We start from the raw sequence: 21,540 nt of genomic DNA, 5'->3' as shown, positions 1-21,540 counted from the left end.
GTGTTAAAAAAATGCAGATATGGCACCTGTGGACATACTTTAGTGGTAGGCTTGGCAGTGGTTGGACTTGATCTTAGACATCTTTTCCAACCCAAACAATTCCACGACTCCATAACTCATTTGGAAAGCAGACTGCTCAAATCTAGGCAAAAGAACTTTGCTCAGTAAATAAAAAATCCTTAAGAACAACCTGATTTTCAAAAGCGTCAGCCTCTTGGCATCTCCCACTGACTTCAGTCCTGCTGATCCACAGTGCTGCTGAAGATGGGTTGCATGTCATCTCATGTGGCTGTCTGGAGTTGGATGTTTTCAATATGACACATGATGGGGAACATAGCATCATTCAAAGAGCACCTTTGCAAATGCACTTCCACATAAATGAAATCCTTCCCTTTCTATGTGCATTTTTTTAGTATAAATTTATATTTGTATAATCGGCTGTGCTCTATTCCTTGCCAGTTTTGGTAGAATAAGTGCCTGAGGTCATACTGTCAAAGCCAGTAAATGCTGAATGTACAGACCTTTGCATATAAGAAACAGAGGAGAACTGTGGGGTATTCTGGTTGTGTAAATTCCACTTGCAGCTTCCCACAAACAAATTTCCTACCAGAAGTCACTTAATCACATCTTCACTCATCTACATGCAGGAGACATCATGTAATTTGGTTGTCTACATTACCTTTAGAGTCACACTCAGGAGTGACTCATCTGATTGACATTAGACATTGAACTTGGGATCATGAATAATTTCCTTAGGAACTTTGTCATCTTCATTTCTGGCAAAGACTGGGATTCCCTCTACTATGAGACCCAAGAGAGAAGCTGGTCCCATGAGTGGAAATTATTAGTAGATTATAGTGGATTATTAGTAGATAATTCATTAGACAAATGTCATATACAATTTACCTTCACAAACTTCTCAGAAGGAGCAAAACATCCCACACAAAGGGACATCAGTATCCAACCCCTAGCATGGCTGCTTTTGGATGGGTTCTGAGTCAACTGCTTGCAGATTTGACAGTAGATTTCATCCCTACAATAGGAATTAAAAAAATAATTTAAAGTTAAACAATAAAAAAGAGGAATTATTTAACATTAATTTCTATTAATAAACATAAAGACATAAATTGGTTAAACCAGAGATGTGCAAGTGGCCTTCATTTGACACTTTCCAATTTTTGAATGCTTCATTTAGCAGCTGAAATGAGTTTGAATTTTTCATTAGCAGACTATTAAAAATATTCACACAAACAAAAGAGATACAATAGTCAAATGGAAAGCAGAGTAGTGAGGAACAAGAGTGAGCATTTAAAAGAACAATCCAGTGTCATTAGCACTTTCAGAAATGTTTGAATCTGTTTGCATGGTCTTTCCACTGGGCCTGATATGGACAGTAAGGAACATGATCCAGCCCAGCCTGCATTATACAACGTAACCATAAAAATTATGAAATGAGAGCTTTGTAAAGCTGCAGATAATATCAAACTTGTTTGAATAGCTCAAGAAAAGCTCAAGGAAGAAGGAATGGAAAGAATGGCATGTTCATGCCTTTGTTTTGATTTCTAACCTTAAGGCTGGCCTGAGGATGCCATTACCAATAATGAAATGGAGCTTCTCCAGGTTGGAAGTGGGTCGGTCTTCGAGCATGCTATTACCCTGCAGTGTAGACTCACCATCATGAAGTCTCTTTGTCACCTGCCAACCAGACATATCGGTCTCTTTCAGGACAGCCAGTTATTGTGTCCCCCCCCACCCCCATCCCAAGTGTGTGGTGCTCCCCAAAGAGGACTCCTCCACCAGCCACGAGGGCTCTCAGAAGTTCATCCATCTAGGATTTTAACAGCAATGGGAGGGTTTGACTGTGTTGGCTTTAATCATGTGTGGGTGAAATTAAAAATGGTCCTGTCTAGTCACACTTCCATCTGCTTGGTCCTTTCCCAGCATTTCTACAATGGCATCCCCTTGCATCCCAGCTCTGAGCTGGTCCTGCTGCTGGGAGAGGGCCACCAAGGGTCTTTGGAATAAGCCATCTAATTGCTAAGGAGGACCTATCCCTTTAATCTAATCATATTAAAATAATCATCAGTGCTCTGGCTGGCAAAATGGACCCATTCCCCATGCTAATGATGCAGCTGAAACTGCATAAGCACGGTGCTGTTTGTGAAAACAAGGATGGCATTGGTCTGCCTAGCTGCTCACTGTCTCACTAGTCAACCCCATCTCCATTTAGAGAGATGGACATTTCTAGAGCATCTTCAGAGTCAATTAGGGTGAGCTAGATTTGGCCCTGTTTCTCCCCACTGACCCGTAAGGGTCAGATCACAGAGCAATCTTCATGCTCTCAAGCTGCTGTAAGATGGTGCCTGCTCTTGAAATGAGTAGTCTATGAATTGTTTCCATCGCCCCCACCTGAAAGATTTATCATTCCTCACTCTTTTGAGATGGCATTTCTCAAAAGCTCTCAGCTTGGGGTAACTGCTCCCATGGGGAGTTTTGTCCCTGGCACTGGAGTGGAGCAGAGGATGGGTGAGTGCTGTTGGAGATCCCACATCTGCTATCTACGGGCAGGAAACTAAAAGCAGGGATAACAATCAGACCATCACAGAGTGGTGAGAGGTATCAGCAGCTGGATGGAGGGCTGTGAAAAAGGGGAGGGAAAGTGCTGGATGGATGGAGAACAGGAGCCGAGGGGAGGCTGGTGCGAGGTGCAGAATGACTCAAGGAGACACGGGAAGCCAACCTTTCCCCTTAAACACTCCTTAAATCTTTCAGGCAGAGAGACAGGTAGCGCCAAACCCAGAGGAGGGCTGGTTCTATGTTGTCTAGGGAAAAGCAGAAGAGAGTCAGAGAGGGCTGCAGACAATCCAACGGCACTTGTGCTGCCAGGCGGCCAAGCGTCTCCCCTCACCTCCTCCGTCAGTTTGGATTTCTTCTTGAGTGTTAAGGAGACCAGTTTGTGCCGCACACTGTTCTTCTTGTGCCCATCAACATGAGTACTCTGCAAAGCAAGAGGAGTGGATGCAAAGCGGTGACATGCATGTCCTGAACAAGTGCTCTCTCTGCCTTCCCTGGGCTCCTGCAAAAGACCATTAATCCTGAGCAGAGAGTGAGATGTTTCAGAGGTTGGTGGGAACTGGAAGTCTGGACCCATATTCCTGTGATCCTTGATAACCCAGGGCTGCCTCTGAATTTTGTAGACACTCTCTAATCAGTAAGTGTCCCTCAGATCAAAATTAAATATTGGGAACATATGAAAAAACTTATGTTGAATACATGGCTGATTTCTGCTGAACCCAGGTCCACCCAGTTCTGCTGTATGACAGTGGAAATGAGATGAGCAAGACCACTCTCTGAGACAAGCCATTTGCACAGCAGGTTTTTAGCTGGAAGTCATCTAGCCAGGGATTCATGGACAGGTAGTTACCCACTGTGGTTTCATAACTTTTAACCAGCCCTGTGCTCTGTCAGGTTTCCCAGAAGGACACCTTTGATGTGGGACAGCTCCAGGCAATGACTATATATCATCAAATTACTTGCTGGCTTTCTACTTTTATAGCAAACTTTTGGACCCAGTAAACCTCTACCCATTTAAACAGCTTTGAAAAGACCATGATTTCACACCCAAACAACACTTTGAGTCCTGCGGCTGGGATGGTTTACATCCATTATAAATATGAGCTGGTGCTGTAAACCTGGATTTGCATATAATTTTGCTCAGGCATCTTTTTGTACTGTGAAGAGATGATGTAAACACAGAGAAAAAGAACAGCTTAAATTTTCTTCTCTTCTGTACTACTTGATATCTCAGTTGGCCAAAATACACCTTTTTGTAATAAACAAGCAAGAAATTATGGACAGAAGGAATGAAAGGTGATTCTTGGTGTATATTTTCACAGAATTATGATCCTGAGGCTACACTCGTCAGGTAATTCACTAGAAGTGCTGAATGGTATCGTTATTTTAAGAACAAGGAGATTTGTTAATTTACCTCTGCAAATACTGCAGAGATTTGTCAAGAAAACTTCTTGAAAATTGAACAGTGGCATCCAGAAAATGCCAATAGCAGATTATATCTTGTCCTATTGAATAAGGCAATTGCCAAAGATGAAAATGTATCAGCACTGTGAACATTGATTTATCCAGAATAATGTTTTGTCTGGGAAGGATACTAAGATGAAGTCCTCCAGTGGCACATCCAGAAGGCACTTAGGATGCAAGCGGGATTTGGTTTTTTTAAATTTTTTTATTTCCACAGCTTAATCTCCTGGTAACTAATTTCTTCCTGCTCCAAGATTAAGGGCACATTTTTAATTTACTCTCTTCTGACTCAGGGCAGATCAAAAGGAAATCAGCAAATAAGAAACATAGGACATTGCATTCCCCACCCTGTACTTTAGCCCTGCAGGGTGGAGGAGAGAGCTCAAAGTACCATGAGAGATATCAGGGCACTTCCTTCACTGGGCAACATTCAGCTGGCAGACATTCAGTTCTCCCTGTGAGGAAGGGACAGGATCACAGGCAGTTCTCCCTTATAGTATAAGTGCAAATAAAATCAACAACATGATTGCCTGCAGCAAATCCCACAAGTTGTTTCTTTCCAACACACTTCAATATCCAACACCTAATAATAACAACATCTCTTTTACACCCACAACAGTTACCTCTCCTTCTCCCTGCAGAGCCTGTAGTTCTTTCTTATAGGTCTTTTTCCCAAGAGTCTCATAGATTTTTGTCATTACTGGTATCTTCTCACCACCATCACTCATGGCTGTGTGGTATTTCGGCTCAGGGAGGTCTCCCATGAAACGCAAGATAGTGATCCATACAGCAAGTGCCGCCTATTTGAAAGGAAAATTACAGCCCGTTAGCTCACACCAGGGCAGTGGAGAGGGTGGTCAAGCCATGCTGAATCCATCAGGATCCCCACTGTGTATCATCTGCAGGAGATAAGATACTTCCCTGTGCCACATGCAACAGTTTTGCCTGCAGCACACATCCTCTCTGAATGCTGGGCAGGCTGCTGGCTGGGACCACATATTCAGGCTCTGTGCTCGTGCCTCCATGAATGTGTTTGTGAACCCTACAAGGGGTTTGCCGCTTGACAGGAGATGCCAACCTTACCAAGGGGCAGGGACTGGCAGCTCCTAACCCACTGCAGAGGGGAAGAAGAACCACAGTGCAGGCAAGTTCATGGCTAATGTAATATGCGTTATAGCCATGCAGGTTCAATCCATTTCTGCTCGTGTACTGCTGGCTATGGGACAAGCAGTTCTTCTCTTCTAGCTCTGCACTGATGTGTACAACAAGGTAAGAAGCAACTTTTACAGCTCCCTAGAAGCTTTACAAGTGGTACTGAAGCAACAATTTCCATTGCCCATTCCCTGAGTCCAGAGCACTTGATTGTCTTAACACCAAGGTACAGAGAGGGACCCTCCTCTCTAATGCTCCTTCCCTCTAATATTCACTGTCTTACCAGCACTCAAAGCACACTGGTGGGACATTGGCCATGAACACATGTGCAGCAGATAAGTGTATCCCAAAATGGAAATTTCTGGTGCCCTTTGGCTGGAGGGCTACCCAGTCTTGCTCCAACCCACCCAGCCCTGCTGAAGATTTTTCATCCCCTGCCTCACCAACTGGTCTCCTTCATCTTCATGGTACAAGAGAGGCTGCTTGAGGGGCCGGCGGATGTATGTGTGTGTTGTTGTGCCCTGGAAATACGTGGCAGCAAACTTGGCAAATTTGTACTCTGAGAGGTCTTCTTCCTCCTCCTCAGGGAGAGGCAATGCTGCATCCAAGTCCTCTTCCTCCAGCTCCTTCTGGACTTGCTCAAGATCCTGTTGTGGAAGGAAATGTCAGACACTCAGCATGCCTTTGAATATCAAACTATCATTTCCCTTTGGGCCTGATTTTTCTGCCAGTCTGATTTCCACCCCAAAAGGAAAAGTCAGCTGGAGGAAAAACATGGAATATAGCTCCCATGCAAAGCCCAAGCTTTGAAGGACATACCTGTACCCAGGAATATCCCCAGAGCAGTAGAAGAAGCAACAAGCATGGCCCAATGCATAGCATGGGGAAAGGATGTCTAAGAGCTAAATGCCATAAGCTGTGATGAACCTAAAAGGGAAAATCTCAAAGGCCACACGTCCTTGGTGACCCTATAGTGATAGTGCTCTCCTCCATTTCGTAGTCCCAGGGAAAGCTGCCAGGCTGCCTGCCCATCTCTAGCCACAGCACAAAAACCCTCTGGGGTCACACATGAGAGCCTGGCCTTGAAGGAAGCCTTCAGAGACACGCTTTTTTCTTGATCTATTCATGTTTTGCTAATGCCTGTCATGTGATAGCCAGGCTCCTGTACATCTCCAGTACCTCAAAGCCATTGGGTGCCTGTCCCTCCTGGCCAGGAAGGGAGGAGGTTGTCCCCAGGAATCCAAACATTTTGTCCACCATTTCTGAGTCATTCACTGGCTCATTGCGAGCTCTCTCCATTTTTTCTAAGAGCTCTTTCTTCCGACGTGCTTCCTCTTTCTCCTTTACTTCTCTCTCTGCATCTTCCCGTGCCAGCTGAGCCAGGCGTACCTGCAAAAGGAGAAGTGTAATGACTGAACTGCTCCTTCCAAAGACCTGGCAGTAAATTCCACAGCGCCCAGCTTCAGGAAGGCAGGCTGCCTGGTGCTTAGGGCACTATACCTGTATCATAACTTGGAGCAAATCAGTGATATGTCCATGTCTCAGTTTCCCAACTGCTGAAGGACAAAGCAATTCATTTTCCCCATTCCTTTGTGCCTGTTTAGGGGTGTTGGTCCATGCACAGAAACTCTCACTGACCTAGTTTTTTTTTTCTTTTATACAACAGCCCTGCATATCCACACACATACGGAGTGTACCAGTTCCCCCGTTATATAATAGCAAAAGTGAATAATAACTATAATCTCTGGCATTCCTGTGCAGCAAATCAGAAATTCTGGAGCAGACTCAAACTAATAGAGCACAGAGTACTTTAGAGAATTAAATACAAACCACTCAAGCAGGGCAGAAATCCCTTAGATATTTTTGTCATTGCCCCTCAAAGGAGTAAAACTAGTTCCTGGAGAACAGAGAGAACCCCAGAAAGAGATCAGTCCCCATGTACTTGGTGTTTCTTTTCTGCTTCTTCTTTGGCTTTCTTGGCACTCATCTCCTTTCGAAGTCGTTCCTCTTCTGCCAGCCGAAGTTTCTCTGCTTCCAGGCGTCGATAATACTGTGGGAATAAACAGAAGAGCCTTTCTGAATAGGCATCTAATTATTTTGGGATTTTTTTTTTCCTTTAAAATTGGATCCCAAGAGCACACAACTCAGAAGCATGTATTTCTCCCCTCTCCTCATCTCTGTTTCTCCTCCATAGTACTTACTTCCCCCCGGAGGCGCTTGTAGAGCCTTCGGGCGATCATGCCCCGGGCGTAGGCCTGGACAGTGAGGACAGCCCAGAGGCGGTGGCGGAAAGCCCTACGGACCAGGTAGCCCCGGCATCGCGCCTGAAACTCGATGATCCGCCGGCGAGCCATATGGTACTGCTTGTGGAGCTTGCGGGATCGGTACAGGGCCTGCAGCCTCAGGAAGCCAATCCGCATCTGCAAGAGGGAGCAGGATGAAACCACCCTGCCAGCCAGGGGCTCACCCACTGAAAGCAGATTTTCATTGCTAATCTCCTGCTTGCACGGCTGTAAATAAGAGCTACTGAAATCAGTTCCCACGAGAGCAAACCTTCTGGAGGGAGGTTCTCCAAGAGGGTGGAGAAATGAAGCCCTCTGGCTGCTGCATTGATTCAAAGCCCAGGAAAGACAGAAACAGTTTCTTCCCCACTGAGCCTTTGAGAGGCCTCAGGATGTCTGGTTTGCTATCCTAAGGTAGTCGCAAGCCGTGAGGGTTGCTCCTATGGAGGTCCAGCATCTGTGAAACTCCTGCCTGACAGTCAAGGTGCTGTTTGATGGCAGGAGACAGCATCCTAGCCAGCCTGGAAGTGGCTATTTCTATCAAGTTGAAGGCTTGAAAGATTATATTGAGATATTTTAGACCTTAACACACTTTCCAAAAGACCCTGCTGTTGGGTCAAAACCAGCTGGAATAGGGAGAGAAGAGGACTATGGACTGGGAGGGTGAGAAACCCAAATATGGTCCCACATGGAGATGGAATCCATTTTTAGAGGAAGCTGCTCTTGAGTTTTCAGTCATCTGGGAACTAGGGGAAGACTTGTAAAACCCCAAATAACCAGCTGGTGCAATGGACATATAAGTCACAGGGGAGAGGTGAAGCTAGAAGGTGGTCTCTTCGATGAGAGGACAAAGCAAAAGAGCAAACTTCCATTCATTGCTCCTTGCAACTTCCATTCATTGCAACTGATAAAAGCCAACCTCACTACTTCTGACATTCAATGGGATGTTTTGAATCAGGAAACCCTTATGTGTATCCCATGTTAGAGAGGCAGGAAGACAGAAGTGTGAGGAAGCACCACTGTACTTACAGCACCATAGTTCTTCCTGCAGTTATGTCCACGCCAGTATCTCTGAATCATCAAGACTGAATTTCTCACTTTCAGGAAATTGGACCTGCAAAAGCATTTCAATCATTTCCCTCTGTCATTTGGCCACAAGTTATTATCATCTCCTGGGCCTCTTTTATTGGAGAATTGAACCTGAGCGTCCAGGTGGAATAAACACCGCATTTTTGGCTTGCAAAGGTCTCCTTCCCCAGTTTTCCTTGCTTTTCATAAAATTTCATAAAAACATCTCTCTCTGAGAGGTCTCTGCAGGGAGATTATGCCACATTATGGAAATGGGAAGAACAGGAGATAATAGGAATCCCAGCCTAGCATCATCTTCTCACAACTAAAACCTCTTCCCTATGTGTCCTTCCAATTTTGTTCTAGCACCTGAAAATGGATTGATCCCACCCAAATGATCAAGAGCAAACCTCACTAACACCATGCTGCTAACCCTATCTGCTCCTCCAGTCCTTCTCAGCCTGATCTGATTCTACCTGCAGACAACAATAGTGCTGGGAGGCCTTGGGGGATCTCGTCTCGCTACAATCAATGTGTGAAAGATTGATGAGTTATTTAGCATGTGTCCTTTCTGCAAACCACAACCAGAATCACAGCCATGGCTTGGACAATCAAAGAGCATACAATCCCAAGAACTGTCCTTCCTCCATAGGTGAAGCTTGTCCTTGGCTGTGGCTCCCCCTCTTCATCCACATGGTGCCATGAGCTACCTGTCCTCTTCCCATGTCTTGAAACTGGGTTGAAAAGGGAAGAGTTCTGAACCCCTTGGGCCTTGGGGAGAACAACTTTAGTAGCAGTAGGTGACCCAGTGTTCCCTCTGCAGTCTTGTGGGGGACTCCATAAATTGGAGTCTCAGCGTTGCCTTCAGCAGGCTCAGAGCCCACTGCTGCACTGTCATAGTAAACGCCACATCCCCTGAAGATGGCCTGAACAGGGACAGAAGGTCCTATTCTGTCCAGGTTTGAGGCAGAGAACACAGTTATCCTCTTGTTTCCTCTACTGTTTTCCTCTGGTACTTGCTGCACCTGAGTGCCAATACATCAGGGGTCCCCTCTGGTCATCTGGGCACCAAAGTGATGCAGCCTCTAGGACCCACTTGCTGGATGAAGCATCCCACATAGCCCACCTTCCATTTGGCCATGGGATTCATACCTACCTGTCTTTATACCCACGGACCACCTTCTGGATGAGGATGACCTTGTCCGTGATGGCCTTGTCTCTCTCAATCTCCAGCAGCATGTCGTGGTGGTCCTGTGGGAGGAAGTAACACAGCACCAATGTCTCAAGCTCTCCCTCTGCCTGATACGTGGCCAGAGTGGGTGGTACAAGACCTTTCCCCAGGATAGTTGTTCAAAATAAACTCTGGGGTCATTTTACATCTCAAGTATTACCCTACCTACTCACTGGGGAAGTCCTAACATAACTGTAGTGATCTATCTTCATTCCCAAATGAACCAGGTCATCCAGAAGCTGCAAATGCAATACTTCACAGTATGAAAACAACCAAATTACATTGCCCTCCCCTGTAGAGTTCCCTCCTAGTGCTCTCAGCCATGGGAGCAGCTCCTAGGAGCACTGTAGAGGTTTGCAAAAAAACCTCCAGACTACCTGGGTCCCATCACTTCTTCCAGCCAAGTCTGCAGTGCTTCCCTAACCTAAGGGAAAAAAAAAAGCTCCTCAAAACACTGAATTTCCTTTGCCCTGAGGCTTTCAGATGCACCAATACAAGCTTTATTCTGATTCCTCCCACGTTGTGTATGGTGCAGTTTTCTTTCCCAGTCATGGCAAGCTGCGCCATGCCACACTGCATGCAGCAGAGGCAGTTCCACATGTTTCCTGCTTTGTTCGACCTCCTGTGGCCCCTCAGGGCCTCCCAATTTCTCTGTTTCCTGTCCTGACAGCTGTGAAATCTTGATAACAGGCTCTGGAAAGAGCAACTAGTGGGAACAAGTTCTGGGGAAGAGATGGGGGTGTTTGTGCTGGCAGCGAGATTTGGGGGTGAATTTAGGTGTAAGCAGTCAGGGTTTATCATTGTGATTTTTGCTCAAGAGAAGCCTCACCTTCCCAGAACAGCACAGGAATGGGTTTGTAAGGAAAGATGAGTGTGTATGGGGCTGCAGGGGACCTGCAGTGTTGAACTGCTCTGTGTCAGCTGGACTGATGCAGGAAAGGAGACTGTAGGCATATCTTGGGTTGCACAAGGATGTGCAGAAAGCAAAATGAGCCTGTTGTGCTCACGTGCCTCTCTCTGCAGGGCTCTGCATGGGCGTCCCTCCTTCTGCTGTACCTTTTGAGTGAAGGCAAGAGAGGAAGCTGAACAACTTAGCCCAGGAGGGAAAAGGCTGTGCACTGGATGTGACCACTTTTGTGTCAATATGGGTATGTGAATGCATCAGTGCTAGCACCGTGTCAGGACTTCCTCCTACCTGCTGCTCCTAAACCAGCCCCAAATGTTCTGCCTTAAGCCAGGTTCTACCCATAGACATGCCAGCCCAGAGATCATGGAAAAGGGTCATGTCTTGTGATAGAAAGGAAATGGTAGGAGATGTCTCCTGAGGCAAGGATCCAAGATGGCAGAGGGAATGTGGAGAACCACCCACCTTCAGAAATATCTTTGTCTTGCCAATCTGCCAGTCATCATCCTTCCCCAGCACTGCTTCAGCAATGCGTTGGCATGTCCCACGTAGGTCACCCTGACAGAAAAGGAGTTGGGATTCACCAGGACCAGACTCACCCATCGCTCCTCCCAAGCCCAGTGTAAACCTTTTCTGGTGCCAAATCCTGCAGTTTTCTGCTAATGAGGTTCTTACGGTTTTACTGTCACTTTGTTTAAGATGAGTGAGACGAACAGGCTGAATATGGCTACCTGTCCCTGCCAGCTCTGTAACCATTTTTCTTCACTTGGAAAGCCCAGTGCACCACTGTGACACCTGGGGATCAAATGCTGCATCATTGTTTTTGCAGAGGAGGCACACCCCATAAATATCTCTGGAGATTGCCCAGCAGAGAGCAATCATTACCTGTGAAGGAGGATTCTCACCTGCTTGTACGCTGGCTTCACCCCAGGCATGAGCACCCGGTACCGGTCCACGAACTCCACAAAGGTGTAGCGGATGGGGTATCCAGCCCGGCGGATGCGGATGGTCTCCATCATCCCCGAGTACCTCAGCTGACGGACGCACAGCTCCCGATCAAACAGCTGGGGAGGTTACAGGACACGGGGGTTTGATTGCAAATCTTTTAAGGGCTAGTTCATTGTACTTACGGACAACTATGCGCTCCTCCTCATGGGCCTGATGAGGCACAGACTGCTGGAGACGGTTTTGATTTTCTTTGCATGGTTTTGTTATCTAATTCAGCCCACGCCTTTCTCTTGGACTAGCCAGAACAATACTCAGAAGCAGCAGCATGGGATGATATACAGACCCAGAGAACTCCAGCCAGCATCCCAATACAAACAATTTTTTCCCCACCTAAAGCCCATTTCAGAAGGAAGTAAAAGTTTTAGAATAACGCAAAGTAATAAACAGTCAGGACTTTCCACTGACCTTTCACTTCCGCTATCCCATTTCCTATCACTATCAGTATGTTTTCCTTCAAAGGCAGGGACAGAAAATGATCTCTCAGACAATGTTCTCTTTTGCAATCACCCGGCATGCCTTTATCAGGGATTTCTTTTCCTTTGGATTATTAAACCAAGGCCAAAATTAAATTTAGCAAGAAATCACATTTCATATCACACTGCAGTCTCTGATTCAGCGTCAGCTCACCCACTTATGTCTTTCATGGGGAGATTAATTTCTCTTTGTCTAATTCTTTCAAACTTGAAACTGTTTTCCTGTCCCACTGAAAGTTTTGTAGACAAATAGGTTGAACAGAGACTTCTGGCTTAGCACTTGCAAGATCTGATGAAATACAGACTTCCTATGCAGGACACAAAATACCAGACTGAATTCCAGACATCCAGGTGTAAAAACAGCTCAGAATCAGGGCATTTAGAACAATTTGCTAATGCCAGTTCAGGATGTACACCTATTTCTCAACATCACCTATGTCCAAAAAGAAGGTCTTGTTCTAATTTCTGCTCAGATGATAACTACTTATCAGACATATTGTTAAATATTTACCCAAAATATTCCATTAACAGCCTAATAGGTTTTTACTCTCACCAAAACCAGGATAAGAGCACAGTAAAATGATCTGAGAGACCCACCAAACCTTTCGCTCTGCATCATATTAGGTTCTTTGAACAGCAAAAATAAGTTTCAAACAAACACTGCTTGTACATAACAGCTCTGCAATTCAGGATTTTATGCTTTTTTGCACTTAGCTGAGCTTTGCTAACAGACACTGACGTTAGATAAAGCTCCAGCCCTGGCTAGATTATTTATTAAATAAAGCTCTTCCTTTCCAAGCAGTACCACTATTAAGTTTGGTCAGCAGGAAACAGTGATTGCTCACAGCATCAGTGTCTGATCCTGCAAGGTGTGGGGAGTGGGATCAGGGCATGCAGCACCCATCTTATCACCTGCCTTCTGCTGCAAAACTTGGAGTCTCTTCCATGAGCAGTTTGTGGTCAGGGGGATTGAGAACCCTCTCCTTCTTTTTTATTTGGTCCCAAAAGTTTTCCCCCATAACGTTAATTGCTTTTGAAACAAATCATTGTGAACTGGAGCAAGATAACTCCCCTCACGTTTCCTCTGTGCTATTTTACCTCTTTTTTTCCTCTGCTTTTAGAACCATGCTTTTGTAATTGGTGAAGAAAAAAAAATAGGCAGTGGAAATGATCAAACAGGATTTAAAGTAAGGGAGATCCATTGCGAGCAAAGATTTTCAGGAAAACATCCACGGGAAGATGATTTTTAGAAAGCAGTGAACTCTGCCACAGAACTAAACCCATGGCTCAGCTAAAGTCTCTGGCAGGAAGGAGCCTACCCCCTATGGAAATGGAGAGGCATTTCCTATAGGATAAGGCGCTGCAGGGTGAATTCCTTGAGACCACCCTTGGGAAGAAAGGCAGGGTCAGGAGCTACCCTCTGGCCAAAAGTTTTGGGGTGCTGTTGGACTGCAAAACAAGTGCCTGATTTTGCCAACCCTTTTGTGACTCTGTTGCTTGCACAACAGGCTGTGGGTTGGTTTTCCAAGCATGCAGGGTCAATCCTGACTCCACTGATGCCCAAAGGAGTTTTGCCAGTAGCTCCAGAGCAGAATGACCCCACGGGCAGTCCCATACAAGAAGCAACCAGGAGAGAAAAGCAGGACTTACCATGGGCTTCTTGTACTCATTGGGCTTGATGCAGCGGACAAAAAAGGGCTGGCACACGCTGAGAGTCCTCATCAACAGCTCCAGGGAGCGCTTGAACTGGCTGCTGAGCGTCGGTGAGCGCTTCCTCGTCTCTGCTCCCTGCAAACCGCAGCGCAGCACACTCAGGAAATGAAAGGATAACACTGACTTTCCCCTCTGGCCGCGTCCTCAGGAACCTCCTCCAACAGCCGGGGCTGGAGTGGGGAGTGGGGCCAGAGGTGGCTGAAAGTTGTGGCCGGAGAGGGGAAGGGCAGAGCCTGTGAACTGGCAATGGCCAGGCTCTGGCAGCCTATTCCATTTGGTTCTATGCAGGCAGGAAGACTGCCATGATTTAAATTCTCCTGCTTAAACCTCCCTGTGTGGCTGGAATACCCATCTTCCCTGTGCAGAGCCATGAGGAAGATCTGCCCATAAGAGCAAACAGCCTCTTCTGTGCCATCAAAACTCTCTGTATTACAGCTTGGGGCAGTGCACCTGCCCAGGGATGCTCTCAGGAGCAGTGTGGGCTTCCCTGTCCCCATGCATTGCAGCAAGGGCATGCCAAACCCTCTGTCATGGTTCCTCGTGTCAGGCAGGGCTCCTCCTGCTCCCTGGAACAAGAACCAGAGACTCATTTAGGGTAAAAAATAATCCAGAAGAATGCTTGCTGCAGGGTGACTCTGCAATAGTTCCAGAAACTTCTGCTGAGATTCCTCAGCCTGTACTACTACAGATTCAAGTTGCTTGTAGAAAAGAATATTAACTAGACTAAACGAGGTATTTAGGGGGAATCGGGATGATTTGGAGTATTTTTCTTGGTTTAGCCCCCCTAGTCAAATTAATAATCCAATCTCTATTTTGGGGCAAGTGTTTCTAAATGAGAATGTGTATATTTCCCTTAATAGTTCCTTCTCCCTGCTCAGGGAAAACCTTGTTAAACCACCTCCAAATCAAGTCCCTAGCGCATTTCACATTCCAGACACAATTACCTGAGCTCATTACACATCAGTCACAGTGGTGCTGTGTGTCTAGTGGGATCTGGTGTTCAGGGAGCCTTTGTGGGGCAGCAGGTAATGCTGGAGGGCTGGAGGAAGAGTTGGGCACCAGGAGGTAACTCCCTCTTAATTAAAAACAGGCTGAGCTTGTAACATGACCTGTGACATGACCTGATGGCCAGAGAATCCCCAAAGCGAGAATTCCAGCAGGATTTTAATGCATTTTTCCTTCCAATATCCTCTTATTTGCAGGTGGTCAAGCCATGTGTGGAGTCACAAAATCCTCATTTGCACTGGTCTTGCTGCCAAGTTTTGCAGTGTTTATTTGCACATTTTCATTGCTGTGTTTATTTCTACTTTTGCTAAAATCTTTACACGTGCTTCATCACATATCACTAATAACCTTTAACATTCCCACCCCTCAAAACTGAGGAATTCCGCAGAATCACAGAATAATTTGGATCAGAAGGGATTACAAATTCCCTCTAGTCCAACTCCTTTGTCACGAACAGGGAGTTTACACAGCTCAGGTTGGATGTGATGTTGAGACAAACCCAATCAAGACAAACACAAAGTCATCATGGAATTCCAACAAGAGAAAACCCAGCTCATGCAAACACCACAAAAACCTGGCCTGCTTGCCAAGAAGAGCATGGGGGCCTACCAGCAATCTCTCCCAGCAAAATCCTCCCCAGAAGGACAAACCACTAACAAATCTAGAGTAATTAATGGATATAGCTGCTACCTGCAGAGCACCGTAGAGTCTGATGCTCATATTTTGTCACAGATTTTCTGAGGAAAAGGCTGTTTCAGCAAGAATCCTGGTTTGAAAGGTTTTGATTAATGTTTTCTTATCACATTGCTAATTAGGCACATGAGGTCACCTCTGTGAGGTGGGGAAGGATAGCCACAGGGGTTAGAAGCAGGAGCAGGGCTGCCAGTCTGAAACAGTTGCATGTTAGCCAAATTTTAGTCAGTTTGGGCTTGGCTGGGAGAGATAATTTTTAAGCCATGGTGTTAGAAAGGGAGCAAAACTTTGTACAAGGGTCTACAAAGAAATGCACAAATGGTTTACTTCCAGACAGCAAGAAATGCCTCTCCAGCTTGCTGATGCCTTGCATTTCTTTCCTGCATGCATCCAGATCTGGCAAAAAGCAGTGGTGCCATCTCCATTCTTACATCTGAGGGCGTTTTGCTGGGAGGCGTTGGAAGGAAGGGACAGTGACCAGAGAGCAGCTTGTCTTCCTGACCAAAATAGTCAGAGTGGTTTGGGCTCCCCCTGTCAAGACCACATCATCCCATTCAGGGATGACAATTCAGGGCCTGACATTTGTGCACAGACTCCTCTCAATGGTGGGCACCACCCCTATGGGCACTTTTCGGGCTCTCTGATACACAATAAATACTCTGACAAGTGTTTTGTATCAGCTTCATCCTTCAGGATGGGTGACACCACTCAAGTAATTGTGGTTCCTTCTGCCTCACCTCAACCTCACCTCACCAGCTTGGAGAGAATCACACCTCTTCCCTTACTTCAACAAAATGAGCCTTCAACAATATGACTTCAAAAAAAGGAGTGGAGCAGCCTCTCAACACAGCCTAGCAAGGCACTGAATATACAGGATTTTCTGCAGAGGAGAAACATTTTTTAAGCTAAAATCAGACACAGTCCCCATAGCCTGATGGAGAAAGGGCTGATACATTCTGCTTTTCCCTGGCCAGACACTTCCTAGCTTTCAAACTCTGAGACTGTAACATCTTTGGGACTCAGACTCTCTCTTCACTTGTGTTCATACAAAGCCCACTAGAAGGGAGGATGACACCTGTGTAAAATGGGGAAGGATGAACAAACAGGATTCACAGGTGCTGTACCCCAGACTGTAGCACTCAGCCTGTACTCAATATCAAAGGAGAAAAATACTCAAAAACAGAAGAGCAAAACAAGAAAAGGAAGAGAATTAGATGATTTACGGAGAAGGAGCATGCATGAGAGAGTTTAGAATGATGTGCAGACCAGCATGACATCTGCTGGATATGCTTCAATTCCGCTTCTTTCTGCCATCTCAAGCCAGTCTGAACTTTGGAAGTGCAAACACATACATGGAGGTTTGCAGTAACACCAAGACAAAAGGCAAGGAGAATGGCTACTACAAGGACAAATGTCACGGAGCCAGAAATGTCAAAGGTTATTCCTTCTGTCTCATGCACCTTCTCCTCCTTGAAGGACAAGGCTGCTGGTGCACCAGAAACACCATCAGGAGATGGCAGCCTGCTTCAGTGGAATGCAGAAAGATGAAGTATTTGAGGAGAGCTCGGGAAGGAGGGTGAAGCATGTGCCACCAGCAATACTCTGGGGAAAGGTTCTGGAAAAAGGACCATTCTCCCATCTCTCTAGGATTATATGGTCACTAAATTGAGCCATGCCAATGTGACATGCAGTTTCTGGGTAAAATGATACTTTTTCTTTGTTATATTTTTATATGAAATGTCACTGGGGTGACCTTCAGGTGACCACTGAAAGATGAGGCCACCTCATTCTGCAGCATCATATAGTGAAGAGAGTCTTTCTCCTAAAGGCTGTGCAGTCTGGAAAGTGCCTTCCAATGCAAAGGTGACATGGGCTACATAACAGTGCCAAGTATCACTATTTTGAACTACAAGCTTATTGACATACATATATATATATATATATATATATATATATATGAAAAATCATTTTTATCTTGGCTGTCCCACTTTTACCTCAATGTCTAACAAATATGAACAACTATTGTTCATTAGAAAACCTACAAAACACAAAATTTAGTTGTAAGATCATCTCTGACAACAACAAAATTCCCATTTCTCTTTACCACCTGTTGACATCTTCAGAGGAAAAAACTGGTCTAAATATTTCTGACAGATTTTGCACATTTGTCTCCTGGATTTAATCCCACCATAGAATCACAGACTTATTAATGGTGTGGGTTGGAAGGGACCTTAAAGTTCATTTAGTTCCAACCCCAGTGCCATGGGCAGGGACACCTTCCATTAGACCAGGTTGCTCAGAGCCCCATCCAACCTGGCTTTGAACACTTCCAGGGATAGGGCATCCACAACTTCTCTGGGAAACCTGTACCAGTGCCTCACCACCCTGACAGGAAAGAATTTCTTCCTAATACCTCAAATAAACATTTTCTCTTTCAGTTTAAAGCCATTCCCCTTGTCCAATCACTCAAGGCCCTCTCCAGCTCTCTTGTATCCTAACTCAGGAAAGACTATTATTTTTGCTACAACTCTAGAGCAAGGCCCAGTGATATGTTCCAATTGAAACAATTTTAACCATGATACAGAGGGGAAGGAGTCCACCTCTGGAATTAATGCCTTTCAGTCATTTTGAGTCAGATCCTCCTCATTGGAATTCCAAATCCAAACATCCGTGATACTGCAGAAGTAAAAAGGGATTAAATTCAGCCCCATGCAAAGAGCTGAATTTTGAAAAGCAGGCTAATCCTCTGGTTATCAAGGGTTGAGGAAATTTGAGCAGAGTCACGAAGCTTATATCATAAAATTTTTAGCACACAATATGCTACCTTATGGCCAAATAACTAGCAAGCAAGGTTTGGGAAGTTATCAGAACCAGTCAGCAGATGAGATGCAACAGAAAAGAGGTGCCAAAAGCCTGTTTTGATGATCATGACAAATTTTCATATTATCTGGTCTTTGAAGGCTTGGATCTGAGGTCCCCCTGAACAAGAACTAACCCTCCACCTCCAAAAATTATAGCATTTCCAACAACCCAGAAATGCAGTCCAGGGGGTCTCTCTTTGCATGTGAGCTGTCTTGCCTCAAAAAGTTCAAAACAGGGTGAGATTTGCAGTTGTTTGGAGGAATAATGTCCCACTGAAGCCAATGGTGGCACCATGGTAAACAACAGCCAAATCCCAGATGATTCATCTGAAGTTATTTAAAATGATTCAAATATTAGGAAAAAAAAAGCCACAAAACTTTGGCTGAGCCTGGTTCTGATTTTATTCAAACCAAATTTCCATCATTACAAAGTTCTTCTGAGTTGAGTCCTAGAATTAAGTGTCATAGTCATACACCTGTACCTACTCAACAAGCTGTAAAAATGCTCTCCAACACATTGGTCACTGGAAATGGATCCTCTATAGATAGTGCAGGAAGAAGAATAAACCAACAGGAGTAAAGCACAATCCTTGCCAAGGAGAGGCGAGTATACAAAAGAGGAACTCATGTATTCAGTTTACCTTTGGTGTGGGTGTGGGCGACTGGCCAAATGTGCTGGATGCATAGCCACAGAGAAACTACACGAAGCACAGGTAAAAAAACAAAACACAAAACAGAGACAGAGAAGAGCAAATAGTGAAAAGAAGGAATAACTGAAATGGGAACCTGACATTTTTAGTCTTGGAAGTCCAGCTGTTATATATCTCATTAACAAAATGTATTAATTATTAGATTTTTGTCTAACCCTTTCCTGGCTTTTCTCCTTTGTCTTGATGTTTATTTCTCTGAATCTGAGGGAATTGCCAGTGTTCAGCTCTTGCTTCTTGGAAACAAACTTTATACATTTTTTAATCCCACTCTTTATCCATCCGATTTCAGCCATTCCCACTCTTCTTCCTCACACATCTCTGCTCTCAATATACAGTGGTTGGGAAGATGCCGGGAACAAAACACAAAACAAGAAATCCCTCCCTTCCTCCCTAATTTTAATCCCAAATCAGGTATTTTTGATAGAATTTAAACTTTTGCCAAGGGGAAAGCCATCCTGCCCCCCCCCCCCCCCAGTTTCCCATTTGTTTTTAACTTTACAGGGTTCCATCCTTCACTGCTCCTTCTACCTGTTCCTTGAGCAAGCAGCAGCTGATTCCTCAGAGGAACAGTGTACAACTCCCACTCAATACATAATTTCATCTGGCACCACTCAAAGCAATGTTCCTGTTCAGCAAACACATGCAGATAAACCGTCTGTGATGACCATGAAGAAATGAGACTTTACAGCCCCATGTGCTCCAGAAATACTCAGTTCACCACACAGGTTTCATTGTGTACAGGTCTTTCAGGGACCAATCAATTACTGTAACATTCAAATATACCGTCTCAACCAGTTTTCAAATTTCTCTGATCTGTGGCTGTCTCAAGTTTCTGGAATATAAGGACCTCATTTGAAAGACTGAATGTAAAGCAGATGTGGACTTGCAACTGACTCACAAAATCCTACAAACTCATCAATAAGCTCCTGAGGACCAAAGTTTAGAAGGTGTTGAGCAAAATGCCTCATGATTTGATTTAGCCCTTAGCTGAACAGCCACTTGTCTCTTTTTAAGAGATTATGTTATATTTGATTGACTAAGCCTGAGTGTCTCTGGAAAGTTCCTCCACAGACTGCCTCACTGAAGCTCGAGGAAGGCATGCACAATTCCAAGACATTCCAAGGACACTTCGCCACAGATCTTTGCTAAGAGCAGTCAATTTCTGTGACTCGGGCTCACTTGCTCCCTCTTTTGGGGCACATGTCCTAATAAAGGGGCTACAAACATTACTGAACTTTGATGGAAAGCAATGGCAAAAGCATCTCAGCCCCATGTTGGATCCTGCTTGTCTGGAATTTTTGTGTGGTGGTGTTCATGAAATTAGTGCTCTCCAGGTTCACAGTGACACTGTGCCTGACAAGGGGAGGTGGTATGGCTCTTCACAATGTTGGCTCTTCTTCCAGTTCCATGACATCAGGCTAAAAATTTCTCATTCCAAAAAGAAAACTGGGCATCATTAAAGCATCAAAGCACAGAGACCACCACTTGGGACAGATTCTGAAATGTCTAGTGAAACTATAAAAAATCCCCAAACAGTTTACATTAAAAAAAAAAAAAAAAAAGGAATCCGATGATTTCAAAGGTTTCAGTTCTCAGATCCTAGACAACGTCCAGGCAGACATCTCAATTTTGCTGTTATATACTTCCAGCATATTTTAAGGATGCTTTGGTAAGGATCCCTGTGAGAAAGCTTGTGTGACTGTGCAAACCCTTTCATTGATGCCCCAGAGTGCACCTCTGCTCTGCCCAAAGAAGAAAGAAATCACTTCCAAGGTCAACTGCAAAGCTTACACCAAAAATAAAAAGCAGCAAGGAGTAAGGAATAAAAAGCAAAGTAAGCAGCAGCACTGATGCTAAGGGAGTTAGTGTCTACTTCAGGAGTATCCACTTCTGAGGATAGCTCTGAACCCAACAGGAGTGTCATGCCAATTGGTAGCTTAATTAGTAATTGATAAATGTTCTCTTATTCTGAATGAAGTCAAAAGGGTAATGATCATTAATTTCAGCAGGAGCAAAACTGAATGGCTGAAGGTTATGAACAAGGCTTGCAAAACAGCACGTAGCATATTCAAAGAAATGTCTTGGGAATGTAAATATTTATTTCCCTTGGCAAGTAAAGGAATTCAGCACTTACAACTTGGCACTCCTGAAAGTCCCTAAGTCCCTTGGTCCATCAGTGGCATTGGCTGGCATTTGGAAATGGGACTCCGACTGCCAAAAAATTTGTTTGCTTTGAAAAATGTTATCCCCACACCCTCTGCAGTCCCATGGCTTTTGCCTTGGGAAAGACTGGGGGATAAGTGAAATGGCCACTAATCTCAGCATTTAAGCTGGGATCCCAGTAATAAATGCTCAAATGGGGTGGAAAGGGTTAAAGCAATAACTCTTGCCTTTCTCTGAAA

General features: G+C 44.9%; 1 protein-coding gene across 5 annotated transcripts in view; it reads right to left on the bottom strand.

Annotated features, from left to right (window-relative positions):
- MYO7A (myosin VIIA) overlaps positions 1-21,540 on the bottom strand; it is a 57,723-nt gene that overhangs the window by 17,955 nt on the left and 18,228 nt on the right. For 2 of the 5 annotated variants that reach the window (XM_053934619.1, XM_053934618.1), the window contains exons 15-28: positions 19,070-19,126; positions 13,807-13,944; positions 11,581-11,739; positions 11,141-11,233; positions 9,697-9,791; positions 8,502-8,586; positions 7,392-7,610; positions 7,133-7,240; positions 6,370-6,579; positions 5,634-5,837; positions 4,662-4,838; positions 2,909-2,998; positions 1,568-1,695; positions 907-1,033 (exon numbers count right to left, since the gene is read on the bottom strand). In XM_053934619.1, the coding sequence (XP_053790594.1) occupies positions 907-1,033; positions 1,568-1,695; positions 2,909-2,998; positions 4,662-4,838; positions 5,634-5,837; positions 6,370-6,579; positions 7,133-7,240; positions 7,392-7,610; positions 8,502-8,586; positions 9,697-9,791; positions 11,141-11,233; positions 11,581-11,739; positions 13,807-13,944; positions 19,070-19,126 (1,890 nt within the window). Of the gene's footprint in view, positions 1-906; positions 1,034-1,567; positions 1,696-2,740; positions 2,999-4,661; positions 4,839-5,633; positions 5,838-6,369; positions 6,580-7,132; positions 7,241-7,391; positions 7,611-8,501; positions 8,587-9,696; positions 9,792-11,140; positions 11,234-11,580; positions 11,740-13,806; positions 13,945-19,069; positions 19,127-21,540 lie in introns of all 5 variants that reach the window. The other 3 variants (XM_053934622.1, XM_053934621.1, XM_053934620.1) reach the window with 2 other exon arrangements.

Source organism: Vidua chalybeata, chromosome 2 (genome assembly GCF_026979565.1).
Source record: "Vidua chalybeata isolate OUT-0048 chromosome 2, bVidCha1 merged haplotype, whole genome shotgun sequence".
Lineage (NCBI taxonomy): Eukaryota > Metazoa > Chordata > Aves > Passeriformes > Viduidae > Vidua > Vidua chalybeata.
The sequence above is the reverse complement of the archived record's forward strand: the minus strand, read 5'-3'. Positions and strand labels throughout refer to the sequence as shown.